Source organism: Schistocerca americana, chromosome 7 (genome assembly GCF_021461395.2).
Source record: "Schistocerca americana isolate TAMUIC-IGC-003095 chromosome 7, iqSchAmer2.1, whole genome shotgun sequence".
Classification (NCBI taxonomy): Eukaryota; Metazoa; Arthropoda; class Insecta; order Orthoptera; family Acrididae; genus Schistocerca; species Schistocerca americana.
The window spans coordinates 313,759,646-313,778,787 of NC_060125.1; the positions used below are offsets into that span (position 1 = coordinate 313,759,646).

Here is a 19,142-nt window from a genome sequence, read left to right on the forward strand (position 1 = left end):
GCGTAATACTACGGTATATTGATAAGTTTCACTTATGGACCGTCTGACAGCAACTGAGTAAAACACAATTTTAGTGCCATACGCGTTTCGCCTTTATTTTCTGCAAGGCATCATCAGTGGCAGGTTGCGTAGATAGTTTCTTACATATTACGCTCCTGTTGCAATTTTGGTGTTGTTCTTCTTCCTATGAGCGCCAGTTTGCTGTTTTTTCCACATTCCACACTAAAAACATTGCATTAAAACAAGCGTTCAGTGCATAGTGCTGTGGAATGTGGAAAAAACAGCAAACTGGCGTTCATAGGAAGAAGAACAACACCAAAATTGCAACAGGAGCGTAATATGTAAGAAACTGTCTACGCAACCTGCCACTGATGATTCCTTGCAGAAAATAAAGGCGAAACGCGTATGGCACTAAAATTGTGTTTTATTCAGTTGCTGTCAGACGGTCCATAAGTGAAACTTATCAATATACCGTACTAGAAACTTAGGTTTGCCTTTTTTTAAGATATCTACTAAGATAAATTGTAGGGCCAGTATTGCCTCGCGTGTTCCAACATTTCTACGGAATCCAACTAATCTTCTCCGAGCTCGTATTCTACCAGTTTTTCCATTCGTCTGTAAAGAATTCGTGTCAGTATTTTGCAGCTGTGACTTATTAAGCTGATAGTTTGGTAATTTTCACAACTATCAACACCTGCATACTATGGTATTGTAATTATTATACTCTTCTTGAAGTTCAAAATGGTTCAAATGGCTCGGAGCACTATGGGACTTAACTTCTGACGTCATCAGTCCCCTAGAACTTACAACTACTTAAACCTTACTAACCTAAGGACATCACACACCCATCCCCGAGGCAGGATTTGAACCTGCGACCGTAGCCGTCGCGCGGTTCCAGACTGTAGCGCCTAGAACCGTTCGGCCATCCCGGCCTGCTGTTCTTGAAGTCTGGGCGTATTTCTCCTGCCTCATACATATTGCTTTCCAGATGGTAGAGCTTTGTTGTGGCTGGCTCTCCCAAGACTATCAGTAGTTTTAGTTTTTGTCTACTCTCGGGGCCTTGTTTCGACTCAGGTCTTTCAGTGTTCCGTCAAATTCTTCATGCATTATCCTATCTCCGATTGCATCTTCATCTATATTCTCTTCCATTTTCATAATATTGCCCTCAAGTACATCGCCCTTGTATAGACGCTCTATATGCTTCTTCCACCTTTCTGCTTTCCCCTCTTTGCTTACAACTGGTTTTCCATCTGAGCCCTTGATATTCATACAAGTGGCTCTCTTTTCTCCAAAGGTCTCTTTAATTTTCCTGTAGGCAGTATCTATCTTACCCCTAGTAAGATAAGCCTCTACACCCTTACATTTGTCCTCTAGCCATCCCTGCTTAGCCATTTTGCACTTCCTGTCGATCTCATTTTCGAGACGTTTGCATTCCTTTCCGCCTGCTTCATTTACTGCATTTTTATATTTTCTCCTTTCATCAATGAAATACAATATCTCTTCTGTTACCCAAGGATTTCTACTAGCTCTCGTCTTTTTAGCTACTTGATGCTCTGCAGCCTTCACTATTTTATTTCTCAAAGTTACCCATAGTTGTTCTACTGTATTTCTTTTCCCCGTTCTTGTTAATCGTTCCCTAATTCTCTCTCTGAAATTCTCTACAACCTCTGGTTCTTTCAGTTTATGCAGGTCCCATCTCCTTAAATTCCTACCTTTTTACAGCTTCTTCAGATTTAATATACTTCATAATGGTATTAAATCAAAATATAAGGTACTACACGGATTAAAAAAGTGTTGTAAACAGGGAGAGTTTTTTATTACAAATTATGAATGTAGGAGTACACACTGTATCACAGCCTATTTATCTGAAGTATTGCTCGGGAATAGTTTTCGTCCTGAAGATCTCCTCCAAAACAACGAAGGATGCCTTTGGCGTCCTTTTTCGGTCTGGGTCGTCGAAGTCCACATGGTGAATTCCATACCTAATCCTGGAAACATAAAAAATTAGTATTAATATGGCATAAAATATTATCGTGCAGCATTGAAAATCTGTGATACATTCGAAACTACAATGCTTGCAGCCATTGTTCTTTATATTTGCTTATTTACTTTAGTTGACAGCTGCAAAGAGATATGAGTAGTCATGAGCGCATTCGGGTATTAGTTGACATTAAAATACCGGAATTGCTATTTGGGTAGGTGCTTTCAGTGTATGTGAAACAAGTTACCGACTCTATACAGCATCACAAATCCCCAGACAAATATAGCACTAGGTGTTTTCACAGGGTTTGCGTTGGTGGGGTTGCAAAGAATGCTGCAACTCCCTGCCTGGCCACTTCGACATGAAATGAAATGAATATTACCAGAATAAGTATTATTAGTGCTGTACACCATAAACGACATCCATTTAATAACACAGGCCACCGATGGAAAAGCTTTTTTGCTGAAAATACCTTTTTCTGCTGTTTCTTAGCGTTCTAAATCCAAATACGATACTTAAAAAAACTGTATCACCCACCATTTATTCAGATTTTACAGTTAAATTTATTAAATTAAGCGATGTTTTAAAGAATTTAATAGCTTTAATATAGTTAAAATAATTTAAAAAGGAGGTGTAATGAATGTAGATGACGTTAGTAGCACAGCTGAAAAACATTTGCTGGCAAAAGAGGTCGATTATATTTTTGTGTTAACAGATGGTGTTTTGTTTACTGTCAACCTAACTTCACTTTCCCATTTCCTGTACATGTGCTCAGTACAATTTCTAATCGTGGTTGTAAAATTTCTGCCGACAGTTTCTGTTATACTTGTGGTGAATTTGTGATTAAAAAACACCAAAGAAACATTACAGACTTTGTGAAGAAGGTTTATCTATCATACATTGGATCTAAACTTGGTGATCAAGATAAATCTTGGGCGCCTCACAAGGTATGTTACGTGTGTGTTGAAGATCTGAGAAAATGGTCCAAAAAGGAGAAAAAGACCCTTAGATTTGCTGTTCCTATGACATGGACGGAGCCAAGAAATCATTCCGATGATTGCTGCTTTTGCAGTGTTGATATTACTGGTCATAATTCGAAAAACATGAAGGTAATAAGTTACCCTAACCTTCCGTCCGCCATCCGACCAGTAGGGCATGGTGTAGATTTGCCGGTTCCTGAACCACCAGATAATTTAAATTCTATTCCAACAGAGGTATTTTCTGATGTAAAGTGTGATTTAGATGAAGCAGATGATGATTAATTCCATTGTAATACAGAAAGTCTAGAGCTCAAATTGTTTACTCAAACCGAGGTTAACGATTTGGTTAGGAATCTGGGCTTAACGAAAGAAAAAGCTGAATTTCTTGGCTCTAGGTTCAAAGAAAAGAACTTATTGGTAGTTGTAACCAGCATAAACATGTATAGAAACCGAGAGCAGCAGTTTTCCAAGTTTTTTTCAACAAGAAGGTGATTTAGTGTACTGCTCAGACATTCCCGGTCTGATGAATGAGTTTGGTATTGGATGCAAAAAGGAAGACTGGAGGCTGTTTATTGATTCATCCAAAACTAGTTTAAAGGCTGTTTTATTACACAATGGTAACATGTATGCATCTATACCTGTTGGACATTCTGTTGATATTGAAGAAAGCTATGAAAACCTAGAAAGAGGGCTAAATAAAATAGGCTATTCTGCTCATGGCTGGATGATCTGTGGCGACATAAAAGTTACATGCATGCCCCTTGGTCAGCAAGGTGGCTTTACCAAATTTACATGTTTCTTGTGTGAATAGGACAGTAGGGCTAGGGATCAACACTGGTCCAAAGTAACTGGCCTGTGAGGGAGTTTAAAACCTGGCGAGAAGAACATTCTACGCAAAGACCTTGTTGATCCTAAACACCTACTCCTACCATCTCTATGTATAGATTTAGACTTAATGAAACAGTTTGTAAAGGCTTTGCTTAAAGATGGACAATGGTTTAAGTATATCTGCCAAAGGTTTCCGCACCTTTTAGAAGCTATACTAAGAGAAGGCGTCTTTGTCGGACCTGACATTAGAAAATTGATGTTAACTTTGTATCCACAATGACCTCAAAAGAGAATGAAGCATGGTTATCATTCAAGGAAGTCGTTACAAAGTTCTTAGGACATGAAAAGACCCAGAATATCTTTCTATTGCAGCTACAATGTTAAAGAAGATTAAAACTTTAGGATGTTTAATGAGCCTGAAAGTTCACTTTCTGCACAGTCACCTTGATTACTTCCCGGACAATATGGGAAATATTAGTGAGGAACAAGGAGAGCGTTTACACCAGAACATTAAAGTGATGGGAAAACGCTACCAAGGCCTCTGGAACACCAACATGATGGGGGACTACTGTTAGTCACCTCACCGGGAAGTTCAGCAAGCGACTCATTGCAGAAAACGTTACACAAGAATCTTCAATGAAAAAAGAGAGAGAAAATACACTACTGGCCAGTAAATTTGCTACACCAAGAAGAAATGCAGATAATAAACGGGTATTCATTGGACAAATATATTATACTAGAACTGACATGTGATTACATTTTCACGCAATTTGGGTGCATAGATACTGAAAAATCAGTACCCAGAACAACCACCTCTGGCCGTAAAAACGGCCTTGATACGCCTGGGCAATGAGTCAAACAGAGCTTGGATGGCGTGTACAGGTACAGCTGCCCATGCAGCTTCAACACGATACCACAGTTCATCAAAAGTAGTGACTGGCATATTGTGACGAGCCAGTTGCTTGGCCACCACTGACGAGACGTCTTAAATTGGAGAGAGATCTGGAGAATTTGCTGGCCAGGGCAGCAGTCGAACATTTTCTGTATCCAGAAAGGCCCGTACTGGACCTGCAATATGCGGTCGTGCATTATCCTGCTGAAATGTAGGGTTTCGCAGGGATCGAATGAAGGGTAGAACCACGGGTCGTAACACGTCTGAAATGTAACGTCCACTGTTCAAAGTTCCGTCAATGCGAACAAGAGGTGACCGAGACGTGCAAGCAATGGCACCCCAAACCATCACGCCGGGTGATACGCCAGCATGGCGATGACGAATATACGTTTCCAGTGTGCGTTCCCCGCTATGTCGCCAAACACGGATGCGACCATCATGATGCTGTAAACAGAACCTGGATTCATCCGAAAAAATGACGTTTTGCCATTCGTGCACCCAAGTTCGTCATTGAGTACACCATCGCAGGCGCTCCTGTCTGTGATGCAGCGTCAAGGGTAACTGCAGCCATGGTCTCCGAGCTGATTGTCCATGCTGCTGCAAACGTCGTCTAACCGTTCGTGTAGATGGTTGTTGTCTTGCAAACGTCCCCATCTGTTGACTCAGGGATCGAGACGTGGCTGCACGATCCGTTACAGCCATGCGGATAAGATGCCTGACATCTCGTCTGCTAGTGATACGAGGCCGTTGGGATCCAGCACGGCGTTCCGTATTACCCTCCTGAACCCACCGATTCCATATTCTGCTAACAGTCATTGGATCTCGACCAACGCGAGCAGCAATGTCGCGATACGATAAACCGCAATCGCGATAGGCTACAGTCCGACCTTTATCAAAGTCGGAAACGCGATGGTACGAATTTCTCCTCCTTACACGAGGCATCACAACAACGTTTCACCAGGCAACGCCGGTCAACTGCTGTTTGTGTATGAGAAATCGGTTGAAAACTTTCCTCATGTCAGCACATTGTAGGTGTAGCCACCGGCGCCAACCTTGTGTGAATGCTCTGAAAAGCTAATCATTTGCATATCACAGCATCTTCTTCCTGTCGGTTAAATTTGGCGTCTGTAGTCCATCATCTTCGTGGTGTAGCAATTTTAATGGCCAGTAGTGTACAAACCAATTCCAGCTGACAAGTGAAACCTCTATTGATACCATGTCATTGTTTTAAGTAGCTTACTGTAAGCACAAACCATGCTTATGTTGTAGCAAAGTGTTCCATTAAAAGTTTTTCAAAAAAAATTCTCGTTGGCCTATGTAATTAAATAAACACTTTCACTGACTGCAGCGCCTGACTTAACGAACTAAAGCTTTGCTGTTAGTTGGAACCCTTGTGAAGAGTGTTACTCACTTGTTCGATTAGTATTTACGTAAACATAAGAGTGCAACGTGTAGGTTACGATGTAGTCTCCGGTCGAAGGAAGTACTTTTGAGGAACGGCGCTCTCTGACCTGATTTTTACTTTCGGAAGGTACACAATCTTGTAAATATTATCCTGAATTAAGAAAAAATACGACAGTAGTTGCATTAATCATTCGATATTTTGTGCGTGGGTTGAAAAGTTTAAAGGTGGCAGCCAAAACGCCACCTAGGAGCACCAATCGGTTCGTCTGGTGCTAGCACGGACCTCGGCGTTGCACGCTCGTGTTGATTCAGTTATCCAAAGAAACCGACGACTAACAGTTCCAAAAACTGCGGAAACTGTCAAGTAAGCCTTTGCACAGCTCATTTCATCATGCATAAGAAAGTAAACTATTGTAAAATTTGTTCAAGGTGGGGTACCAGAGAGCTTGCCTTCCGCCATAAAAGAGAGAGGTTTCCCATTTGGACCGGGAATGAAAATCGTTTCGGTTGCGAAGATGATGCATTTCGAGACAGAATTTTAACCTGTGATGAAACTTAGATACCTCATTCTGATCCGGTGTCCAACGTCAACGCATGCAGTGGAAACAAACTGAATCGCATGCCCGTGGGAAAATAAAAATGCAACTATCGGTTAGTACCACCTTTTGCAGTCCATACGCTCCGATTTTCTGCGAGTTTCGGGTGGGCATTAGCGCATACTAAACACACATGACAAAGAATATAGTTAAGGTCGCACTGAAGAGGAAATGTCCGGGATGGTCGAGGGAAGCCATGGTTCTTCTACAAGACAACGCTCGACTTCAAGCGACACAAGTGACGCTGGAAACTATTTGCAGCGTGGGTTGGAGGCTCCTGCCACAACCTCCTCCCATCCCTGTTGTTGTCCTTTTAGATATTTATCTGTTTGGTTCAATAAAATAACCTTTGCATAGCGCCAAGTTCAAAGGCAATGAAGAAGTAAAGAATAATGTACAAAAACTATCATCGAGAGCTATGTGCAAAATTCTTGGCAGAGGCGATAAGAAAACTTGTAAGAATATGGGGCAAATGCATAAAAGGTGGTATTGATTGCTTAGAGCACTAACAAAAAATTGTATTCCTTTGATAAACTATTTTTTCTGTATAGTTATATGTCTGTTTAATTACTGAATGACCTTCGTATTATGAAAGGGTCAAAAAAATGGTTTTGAGCACTATGGGACTTAACATTTAAAGGGTCATTCAGTAATGAAACACACATATATTAAAGGTAGCTGTAAATTAATAAACACTATAATTATGTGATCATAAACGCCGAAAGGTACATCTTTCAACGGTGATTTTCCCGTATCATGAGATAAATTTTACTTGTTACAGTGATTAACGTTGCCTCTGTGCCCGAAAATATGCAATACCGTTTCTCTTTGTGAAGCAAAGGTTTTCGTTAAGTCGCACTGCAAATTACTCTCTCAGGAATCAGGTAACCTATTTCGCTTTTTCTATGTGCTACATCTGTTCAAATGGTTCAAACGGCTCTGAACACTATGGGACTTAACATCTGAGGTCATCAGTCCCCTAGACTTAGAACTACTTAAACTTAACTAACCTAAGGACATCACACACATCCATGCCCGAGGCATGATTCGAACCTGCGACCGTAGCAGCAGCGCGGTTCCGGACTGAAGCGCCTAGAACCGCTCGGCCACAACGGCCGGCTGCTACATCTGTGTGAACCAAGATTCTTCATCTGCATAGCGCTACTTGCAAACTGTTAGTCCTACAGAAAAAACGAACAGTACCTCTTTGTATTAAATTTAATAGAGTAGAATTTTATACTGGGATACATTTGTCTGGAGACCACGGCTTTCGAGTTATCACACCTTCAAACACCTTTTTCTTTAATAACTCGCAAACGTATCACAGTGCCAAATTTAACAAAATTAAATTTCCTACAAATAAGGTTCCATTGACTGTTTCTGTAGGACTAATAGTTTGCACGTAGCGAGTAAGAGAACATGAAATTCTTGCTCGTAGTACTTGAAGGCATTGTGGGTTGCATAATATCCATTGCTGAATCCCCCTGTACATCCATTAACATTTGAACTGCTAAGAAACATCCATTAAAAAAAAATCATATCCGTCTCTGTATATTTACTGTATCCAACCTACTTGATAAATTATGATGTACTGCATATTTAATTTGTTTTGGATCCACTAAAATTTCTACATTCTACTCTTCTTTTTACAGTGTCACTTAATCCTTGTAGCTGCAAGGATGTTCCATAACGACATTCTTTCTCAGTTCTCATTATTGTTGTTTCCCTGATGGTGGAAGGTTCTCCACTACGATAACTCCTAGCAGTGACCAAGGTACGTCCAATCGTCTATGATGCCATATTATCAGAGGAGCGATATTTGGGAAGGCTCCTTCCTTGTACTCCAGTATGTCACAGTAAATCGCAACAAACTCGCATAATCACCAAGGAATACCAATTAATGCAATTCATCCACACCCTGAACAAAAAACCGATGGAGAATCCATAAGCGTGGCTCTCCTCAAGGCAGTGTGTTGGCACCGCTGCTGTGCTATATCTACACCAATGGTCAACCTGTCGGAACAGACACAAGATCTTTCATTTATGTCGACGACAAAGCGGTTGTAACCCAAGGAAAAACGTTCGAGGAAGTAGAAACGATATTACAGCGACAGAGGTTGGGAAGAAGAAAAAGGAGAATTACTCCAGGCACCCCAGGTTTGGAAGTGAAGCACCATCTCCTAGGCCGAAGTCGAGAAAGAGCTTTCTGAAGCCATTAAAATACCCTACCAGACGTAGAAGACTTTGAAATTACTGCCAGCTGGAGCGACCCTGTGCAAATGAAACTTCAAGCGTTGGGGCTACATTACTGGAGCTGCAACCTGTGAATGTGGAAAATTTCAAGATGGTGAAACACCTCTTGGTCTGCCCGAATTTTCCTCAAGCCTGCACACTGGAGGACCTGATTCCAGAAAATGTTCCAACAATCACATCTGCCGAATTTTGGGCCTCAGAATCAATTTGACATGTATAAAGTCTTATGTATACATTGCAGATATTGTATTGTATTGTACTGAATTATTTTGAATTTTTAAATAACTGTACTGTACTGTCCTGGATACGAAAATCATAATGTCCTCAATTCCACAAAATAACGTCCACTTCTGTACTTAGCCTTTCCACTCAATTATTTTCTTGCAGCATCAAAATTTTTAGTTTTTTTCTGTTCATTTCTGCCAATTTTCAATTTTACTTCGCTCACTTTTCATCACCTGCTGGACACTCTTGAAATCTAACGGAATGATGCTAATGGATATCTTCTGTAGAACGAAGCTTTCTTCACCGCAGGTAGTCTGCTCTCTTTACATCTTTGCTGGACCATCGTTTATGATGTGGTAACCTAGACTTATGTACAATATTTTGCACAATTTCGATATTTAGGTTATTGGCGTTTTCGCTTCTGGTACTTGTCATTACCTTTGCCTCTGCTTTGCGTAACTTTAATACTGATACATACTGAACAGCCTGTCAGTTTTAATTAACATTTCTTGTAATCCATCTTTAATACCAGTGAATAGGTCTGCGTACCTCAGATTTGGTATTCGTTTCCATAAATATGTAATCTATACGTTTCCTTTCACGTGCAACATGACCACTGGAGCGAACGCGTCAAAGAATAATTGTGATAAACTACGGCTTTCAGTGTTTTTAACAATCATTTTACTTCATACAAATGTAGATACTCTGACTTCATGTTACGCTGAAACTTAGTTATGTCTACAAACCTGTCGTGTAGTAACTCATGCAATCATTTATCTTCAATTATTCAGTACTGTATCCCTCAATTTCCTCTCTCTATCATTTCTATGAGTTTCCGACAGATTTGTTTGGCATTTTTGTGTATTACATTTACGTTAGTGTGTCCATAAACGTCATAAACTCGAAGCTTTCTTGTCCATACACTGAATATTTTTATTTGTGTCTTTATTTCCCTCTTCGTTGTTTCTCACTCCCTCATTAATTTTCTTAGTTCAGCCTTAATTACCTTGGCCAGGTTCAAAATAAATCCATATTTTCTTCTTTTTATACAATCTCGCTTCCTAGTATGGTTCTCCCCTTTAAATTTCTTAAAAAACAGATGAAAGTTTCGTGGCTTAGGTACTGAACCAAGTTCAGTAACATTGTAAAATCATAATGTAATGTAAGTGATACATTTTTCATGTTTTTACATATTTCTGAGAATGTGTTTTTCTCATTTTGAGAAGTGCTGTTAGTAGCAGATACCTACCTTGCCTTGGTCTCACATCACCTGTATCCCACGGTAAATCCATTTCTCAGTGACAAATTCTTAGTAGGTTTAAAATCGTCACGTAGCCATTCAGATTTATGCTTTCTATGGCTTCCCTGAATCACCATACTGGAATGCAGGTCTACAAGCAGAATCGCTTCCTCCTTCATCTATGCCCATAAGAGTTTGTATTCCATTTATAACGACTCACTGTCGACACAGTGTTACGTTCTGTAATATAATTGACACAAAAAAGATTACGGAAGGATCCTTTACACAGTGTGCGCTGGTTTTATTAAATTCTGGTCATTTTAGTGGTTCTTCTGTATCACCATCGACCAGTTTTGAGAAATGTTTCATTTCTCATGAATATTTTGCAACTGTAGCAATTTTTACAATCTTTAGTGCAATTTATGGTCTGGCTATTCCTTTAATTCACCTCCAGACAACATGGGACAGTCGTATTACGTGACAAAATATAGAACTATAATTGTGTTACTATTCTCATTTCTATGCAACAGTTGTACATCATCAGTCAATAACACATGCCAGTGAAACTGAAATCCTTACCGTTTCTTGTAGACAGCGCAGGAGGAAGTAACACGCGGTAGACGAGAAGTAACCGCTTAGCAAGGACTGGTGTCTACTGAGGCTGGTGAAGAATTACTTACGTAAATCCGGTGCCCCACTCGAAGTTATCCATCAGACTCCAGGCCACATAGCCGATGACATCGACGCCGTCCTCGTTCATTGCTTTCACCATCTCAGAAAGGTAGGCCTGTCGAAATTTTTCATATGTTTATTACATGTGCCGAATAGCACGATGACAGCCAGAAGGCCTTCGCCTACATCTAATGGAATATTTATAACAACAGACATTTATATGGCATAATAATTATACCCAGATCTTACACTGAACATAATATTATTAATAATAACGATGGTAAATGAATATATGCAATTGTATTTGTTTCGGGATTACAGTCTCCTTGAATTTCTTAAATGATATTACGTGCGCCATCGACCGTACAATTTATTATTATTTTGCACAACTTAAATTTAGACCTAAGGTCATTTTCAACTGGTTAAGGTGATGAAACAAAGCATTTCTCAACATTAATAGGTGAGTAAAAAGGATGAGAACCATGGATATAGAAAAGATGCATGCAATTTGAATTCAAAAATAGGGTATAGTAATGATGTAGTTTTGTGTGTTCAAGCCAGTTTTTGCTCAATTTTTATGTAAAAGATGTTGACGAACTACGCAGCCGTCTTCTTCATATGCAGCAGCTGTGCTGCTATGCCTTCAAGCTGCTTGATTTATAACCAGACTGTTAACTATTGCTGCTGTCGCGCCGCTATTTATAACTGCGTTCGCCGTCCGGCGCCAGATTTGTTATTTGTTTTGCAAAGTGCCCACTGTTACTCCATGAAACACACAGTCTCTAGATGTTTTCTAGCTCTGCTCTATGGGATAGCCAGCGACTGAGTGCGCAGCCCAAATATGTTGAAATCTCTACGTCCTGGATTATTAAGCTTTCCTGCGTCTTTATTCTCATAGACTCCTTAATTATGCTGTCCCAGAAACTCCTATTTCATTCCATGATTATGCTGGAGGTACTGTTCGGCGACAGCTGATTCGCTTGGTTATTGTAGTCAGCTGTGTAACTGATGATCCTTGCGCATCTCTTCTACTACACTGGAGGCCTGCAATTTAGTAGCGTTTGTTGTTACTGTCTTCCCGACAGGTCTCGTGATTGTATTTATAGCCAGTTTAACATAATTTATTTCATGTATTAGCGATTTAATTCCTAATTAATTTTCTTTCTTGTTTCATCTGGATCCCTCCAACTTATATCTAGCTGCCAAAAGCTCGAAAATTATTTACCCATTATTCTAATATGCTAACGAGGATCGAAGTTTTCATTTGCAACCCACTTGGTCAATTGTTATAGTGTTTGTTTCATAGTGAAGTAACGTTTTTGGAGTACACCTTTTTCGCCTTTTATAGTTAAAAAGTAGTAAAGTAATGATCAATACGAAGATTGATTTGAACACCAGAGTGCTTACTAGGTACGGGCCAGTTGGAGGTTATTTGCCGTTTCCTTCCTCCTACGTCTAAACTGACTTACCCACCCAGTTACAGGGCGACATGCAGTTTAAGGTGGATTCCGAACCACATGCAACTTTCATGTGGAAAGAAGTGATAAGGCACAGATAAAAATTCTAAAATTGATCGGGGATCTAAACCGTGACCTTTTGACTTTAGTCTGGCACTTTATCACTGAGCTATCGAGCCAGACTTGTTTAAAAGTAGCCATAAATGTTTATATATCCATATGTAATGTGTGAGAATACACGTTGCATATTTGTTCAAATACAACAGGAGTTTGTACAGTGATAGGATTTTACGCTATATTACCTTGTGTTTTTTGAAACTATCAAATTTCATGCAGGGTTATAATTTGTTGTTCTGAGTATGTCGTGGTTTCTCGCGTATCATTTGAACTCGCACCGTGCGAATCAAATGTCACATCCTTGTCTGTATGCCTCTCGACGCCATATCTAACTGTGCGGCGTATCGAGAAATCTCTGGTTCATTCGAACACGAGGATCGTTTGGCCAGACCTTAGTGTTCGAAGTCCAAGCAGCTAGTACACATAACAACGCAGCCGGAAGCATCTGAAAAAGACTACTAGGTCGGTCATCGAGTTGTAGGTCATAAAAATGGAGCCAACAAGTCACATCGGGACACGTAAGCACATCATTAATCAGTCACGCTGAGTAAATAAGAGATATCTTATCTGATAACAGTAGTTGCCAAACGCAGAAGAAAGTGTGATTTTCGCATAGACGCAACAGCATATCTTTCTTAACGGAAGATTCGAGTAGCATCAAGCAGCCACTTTCTTTGGTGACTCAAGAGTCCTGCTGCGATGCTCGGAGAGCTCCTCTCGTTTACTGCCGTATGTGTTAAGAGAGATCTTCTGACACTAGCGAGCCGAGGTAGCAGAATCTGTCCACTGCATTTGACAAGGAGCCATCCAGTCTTATCAAGGCATATCCGTGTATCCTTGCGGTACAATCACAGTGTTCATTAAATTTACGAACATATAGAAGAATTTGCATGAGGTAGCAAATTTATCCATAAACCTTTCAGTGTCGTCATGAGTAGGTTACAAAAAAATTGCATCGTCAGAGAACAAAAGGTTGCTTTCAAGTAAGTCCTCACGATAGTGTTTTGAATGTGAGTAGCGAGACGTAAAATTCCCCGTCAACTCTCGTATGTAGATGGATGTCCAGGTCTGTTTCGCCGAAAGTCACTTTGGGAAGTAGCGAGAAGAAAACACCAAATCAGCACACAGCTCTGATGAACTCCTCTGTACACAGCAAACGGGTCAGATGTGCTTCCCCCATATACCACAGCACCCTTCGTATCGTCGTGAAAAGCCCCGATATCTTCAATACTTTTGGAGAACATCCTATCTTTACTAGTAATGTTTACTGTTGTGAACAATGGTGTCTTCAGATCGTGGCATGTTTCTTGAATTTGTCGGAGTGCGAAGATCATATCAGTAGTACAATGCTAAGCTCGAAACCCACATTGAACCACAGGGTACAGGCGCTCGGCAAGCTTCTCCAATCTGCCCAGCACCACACGAGTAAACATATCACACATCCACACATATTATAAAAACGTATATACTTATATTCTCCGTCTCCTCATAAATCTGTGGACCAATTTGGACCAGACTTGGTACTCATATCACTTACCGTCTGGAGAGAATCGCTGCGTGGGTAGAAACCTATCAAAGGGGTGGGGTGTTGATGGAAAAGGAGCGTAGCCCACTACGCAAATACCCCGACTTTATTCATCGAGTATTTGAGAATGAGAGCACTTACCGACTTGCATCAAACTTTACACATAATATCAAAGCTTTACGAAACTGTTTTTTACTGACAACGCTCAAAAATGATGAAAAAAGTTTATCGCTTACTACATTTTCGCTGTTCATCCAGTCAAACTTCAACATCAGGCATGATGTTTTAATTTATTCCTTCATTAATACCGACTGTATTCGCAACACATTTTGCAGACAATATTGACATATATCCTTGAATGTACCAGGAAAATTATATCATTGTACCATACGCAGTTCAGGAGATATGACGTCATAAACACTAAGATGCTTGAAAAACTGCCGCATTAAGCATGATGTTTAAATTTATTACTTCTTTACCACTAAATGTATTCGTGACACATTTTGCAGATAGTACCCATATACATCGCTCTTGTATCTACAAAAATACATCACTGTACAACACATGGTTCAGGAAATACGACGTCAAATACTGAGGTGAGTGAAAACCCGAGGCATCATGCATGATGTTTTAATTTATTATTTTTTTACTGCTAACTCTGTTGATAACGCACTTCGCAGACAGTAGCCACATATTTCACAAGATATACATGCAAAATTATATGATTATACGACACATAATTCACGAGATACGAAGTCGTAAACATTGAGATGCCTGCCAAAGAAATGCAATACGAAATTCTCTAGAGATACAGGTGAAATATGCGTACATATACGTGTAAAATATGTGAAGTACACATGAAACGTGCGTAAGCGGCCAAAGTGTCACATTAAAAGGTTCTCGTAAGCTCCTGGGATGATTTCAAGCAAATTTGATGCACATATTACTTAACTGACTTTCTGGGGAAAAATACTGTGGGGTGAGAAACAACAATTTCCTATTGGCATGGGTGTGATTACGTGTAAAGATAAGAGGGAAGGAGGGGATATACAGAGAGGGGGAATTAGGAGATGGACACACATATGGGCGAGGAGAAGATGGGCAGAGAGAGGAGAGAGGGGAGAGGAAGAGATGGGCCGAGAGAATGGTGAGGAGGATATAGACAGTGAGAGGAGGAGGAGGAAATAGGCAGGAAAAAGGTAGAGGAGGAGAGACAGAGAAAAGAGGTGATGGACAGAGAGAGAGGGGGAAGAAGAGACAGGAATGAGGAGGAGATAGAGGCGAAGGAGAGATGGACAAAGCGGGGGGAGGAGCAGAGGGACAGAGAGAGGGTCAGGTGGTGATTGGGGGTGAGGAGGTACTCAGAGAGCAGGGGGTGAACCAGATGGAAGGGGGAAAGAGGAGATGGACTAATAATAAATACATACCCGGGCAATGTCAGGTACTCAGATAATAATATGGACAATAAAATTACTGACTGGATTAACTGTGATGTATTCGACTGGTGATCTGTCAGCACGAGACTGAGGGGTAGATAATTTGATAAACATCATGGGTGTCATATAGAGGGAGGTGCTCACCGTGTAGTAGTCTATGCGGCCCTGGTCCTCCATCTCGCCAGAATCGGGCCACCCATTCTCCAGCACGAAGATAGGGTAGCCGGGATACTGCTGGTTCACCCAGTTGAGAGTCTTGCGGAAGCCCCACGGAATGTTCTGAAAGCATATTTTAAGCCTTTTCTCAGTGTCTTATTTCATTCTTAGTTTGTGTGCATTAGAAAGTCATAAGTGGTTAGCTGTTTTATAGTGATGATGAAGTAACACTTGAGGTTAAGTCTACGAACTGTGGGTTTCATAAACTCAATTTGCTAAATGAATTGGCGATATATTATCGGTAGAATAATAATGATATCAGTCTGGCTTTGCCTGATTCTCTGTTTCTTCCTGCTCTACTCTCAGGCTGGACTCTTACCCCACGAGACATCTTCCTCTCATCCGACCGTGGTGTCGTCGGACATTTTGTTATACTACAGTTTCTTTCCGGCGGAATTTTTTGCATGATTTTTATTGTCATAGGTGAAAAGTTTACAGACAAAGAACACTTATGGTGACTTTTAAGGTAATTCATATATATTCTTCAAAGACAAGTTGAATTTGAGGTGGCCTTTGCATCATTATAGGAAGCACTAACCCAAAACACCGGACTAAATATCCGATACACAGGGAAAATTTTTGAACTGAAAAACTATTGAAAGATAGAGAAGGTCGCTGGCTACAACCCACATCGTGTTAAAACAGAATGTCGAGTTCGCAGTAGGCAAAGTAACTACCAAGCACATGTTGCAAACAAGAGAAATGATTCAATTTAAAAATTCCCTTTGGCGGAACTACAGGGAAAGAAGATGGCAGTTGTTAACTAGCCATGATAGTCTTACAGAGTTGTAAAGAATGGTATAGGCAGTAGCGCTTAACAGCGGAGCAACAACTCGTAAGCTTCGACCCCAGGCCTCAAACCCTGGTGTCTGTCAGTATTGTACACTAATATTACAGTGAGGTGACTTGTTACTTTATGCAGACTTGGGAGCTTTCGTAGCTGGCTCACAACATGGAGGTTAATAATTAAAGACTGGGTAGCCATAAACTTTTTCAGCACTGAAAGTGACTCCAGTTCACGTATAGGACAAGTAATTCACTGTGTCCCGTCTCCGCTCATGAGCACGCTAGGGGAGGCCTGCATTCTGTAAAAACAGCATTGTGCTAGACGATAGGGGGAATCCTTTTTAGGGAGATAAAAATTAGAAAATCAGGTGCAGCCCTTAGAAATTGTGGCCGTGGGAGAGACCATTGTCTGCGCCCATGCCAACAAGGGAATGTTGCTTTAAGTCCAGATAACGGGGATTTTGGTTGGCTCACAGTAATTATTTCGGTCGAGGGTGCTCTTTCCCGTGTGTGTTTACGTGCAAGCCTTTTGGTTGGCTATGGTTAAAAACCTGTCTTGTTGTGGAAGAGAGTTTTTGCCTTCCTTCCTGTGCTGGTTAACCATAACAAAATCTGTGAGAGTGGGAATATATTAAATTTATTTATAAAATTGTTATTGGTAGAACTCGTAAGATCTATTGCAGTTGGCTGGGAAGATTCCTATGCTGGCAGATCCAGCCAAATTTTGAAAAATAAAATCAAAGGACACTTGTTGCTATGAGACCGATGGGCACACTTGCTCCAGGGGCGACGTCGATCATGCACTTCGCTTTAGGCAGCCACAGGAAGAGGGAGGGAGGGAGAGAGAGAGGGAGAGAGAGAGAGAGAGAGAGAGAGAGAGAGAGATGTCTTCATCTTGGAACCGAATGCGGAGTTCAAGCTGGACTTAGGAACCATCTTGCACACCCTCGCCATTCAGGAGCGGTAAGCAAGGATCGTCGATGCAGTCACCAGGCTGAGGGGCAAGCGTGGCTAGTTAAATTATATCAGAGTTCATTCACTCAATTTTGGCATTTGCAATCAGCTAGTTGCTACTATTATCCACTTTGGCGATCCTTTTGGTGCTCATGCTTGTTTTTCTAGGGTTCTTTCTATAAACCACTAGCCATTTTCGCAGCCATTGACCATACCTGCAGTGTAGTTCCACGTTGTGCTTTCATGTTCCCATTGACCTGTGCCATGGCTATATTATATAATTACAACGTTTGGTACCCTTATTAAATATTTATATGTTCAATTCAGTGGGTAATTCGTAGTTTGAAGTTTTATGGTAACAAACAAAATTGCTATAGTGGTCCCCAGTTTCCATTGTAGTTAGATGAACCCCGTCATTAATATATCTGCAGCTCAGCCGACACCTCATGGAATGAATGAGAAACAAAATGAGCAGCGAATGAGGTGGGGTGCAGTGTCTCCGGCTGTTTTATGACGTGGGTAGCGTGCTTTCATGGCTAGAAACACAGATCGTATTGACAGTCCTGCAGGGATGATACATCTACCTACACATCCATCTACCACTGTTACCTCTTTAAGGGCACGGGGGGGGGGGGGGGGGGGTGAGAAATTTACCAGAGCCAACGAGAGGGGAACGTAGAAAATGTGGGCCACGGCCAAAATTTGAGTGGGAAGCAGCTTTTCCTAACCTAACCACGACCCCATACCGGTACTTTTAGTAAAAGTGATTTATGGTTATAAAAAAATTATCGGACGTCACTGTGTGATAATCCTAGAGTTCCATAATCCTTTAGAATCTGTGATCGGAATTAAGGTGAATTGTTCAACAACGTATTCTTTCTTTGTCCGATCTGGATATGACGGTCGACTTGGCCCATCCCAAGTAATCGTGAATCGCTCTGTAAAATTGTATGAGCCACAATAATCTGATAAAGAACATGTGATTAGTTTACTGTGTCAAAATATTGGGAATTTAAAAGACGATTTGTCTTCGATAAGTATAGAGTAATGAAATACACCACGACAAAGAAGTATATATTTGTAGTTTGTCACAAAGGACAACTCGCACAACTATATAAATTTGCCCACAAAAGGACATCATTTGCCCTATTCATACTTACTCAAGATTATAATAAGACAATTTATATGTAGACTACCTTACTATCTATTCCTTTCTCATTTTTGTGTAAATATGGAATACATCTTTTCCCATTCTAATGTAAGATGTACATACGAACCATTTGGACTTCTTTTTAGTTCCTACTTTCATATACACGAAAGTTTGTAAAGGTGCGTTTGTCATACAACTAAATATAAATCACATCATTTTAATGTTATTCGTCTTAATGGATGACACTTAACGGCATTCAAATACATTTCTTTAATATTCTGTTTCTGTACAATTGCTTCATCTGTTTTATTGATGGTACTTAATTATTATGATCGATTTCTAATTTTTAGAATTTGATCTCAGACGTTCTTGTAGCAGTCCAACTCAAGCGAAACAATGAAGTACAATGTGGCTGTATCAGCCCATGATA

At 40.5% G+C, this 19,142-nt stretch overlaps 1 protein-coding gene across 1 annotated transcript in view; it reads right to left on the reverse strand.

Moving 5' to 3' along the window:
- Positions 1 to 1,799: 1,799 nt before the first annotated feature.
- The window catches only part of LOC124622905 (myrosinase 1-like), an 88,077-nt gene continuing 70,734 nt past the window's right edge, over positions 1,800 to 19,142 (reverse strand). The window contains exons 9-11 of the mRNA XM_047148695.1: positions 15,751 to 15,885; positions 11,080 to 11,186; positions 1,800 to 1,988 (exon numbers count right to left, since the gene is read on the reverse strand). Coding sequence (XP_047004651.1) covers positions 1,862 to 1,988; positions 11,080 to 11,186; positions 15,751 to 15,885 — 369 coding nt within the window. The 3' untranslated portion in view covers positions 1,800 to 1,861. The remainder of the gene's footprint in view (positions 1,989 to 11,079; positions 11,187 to 15,750; positions 15,886 to 19,142) is intronic.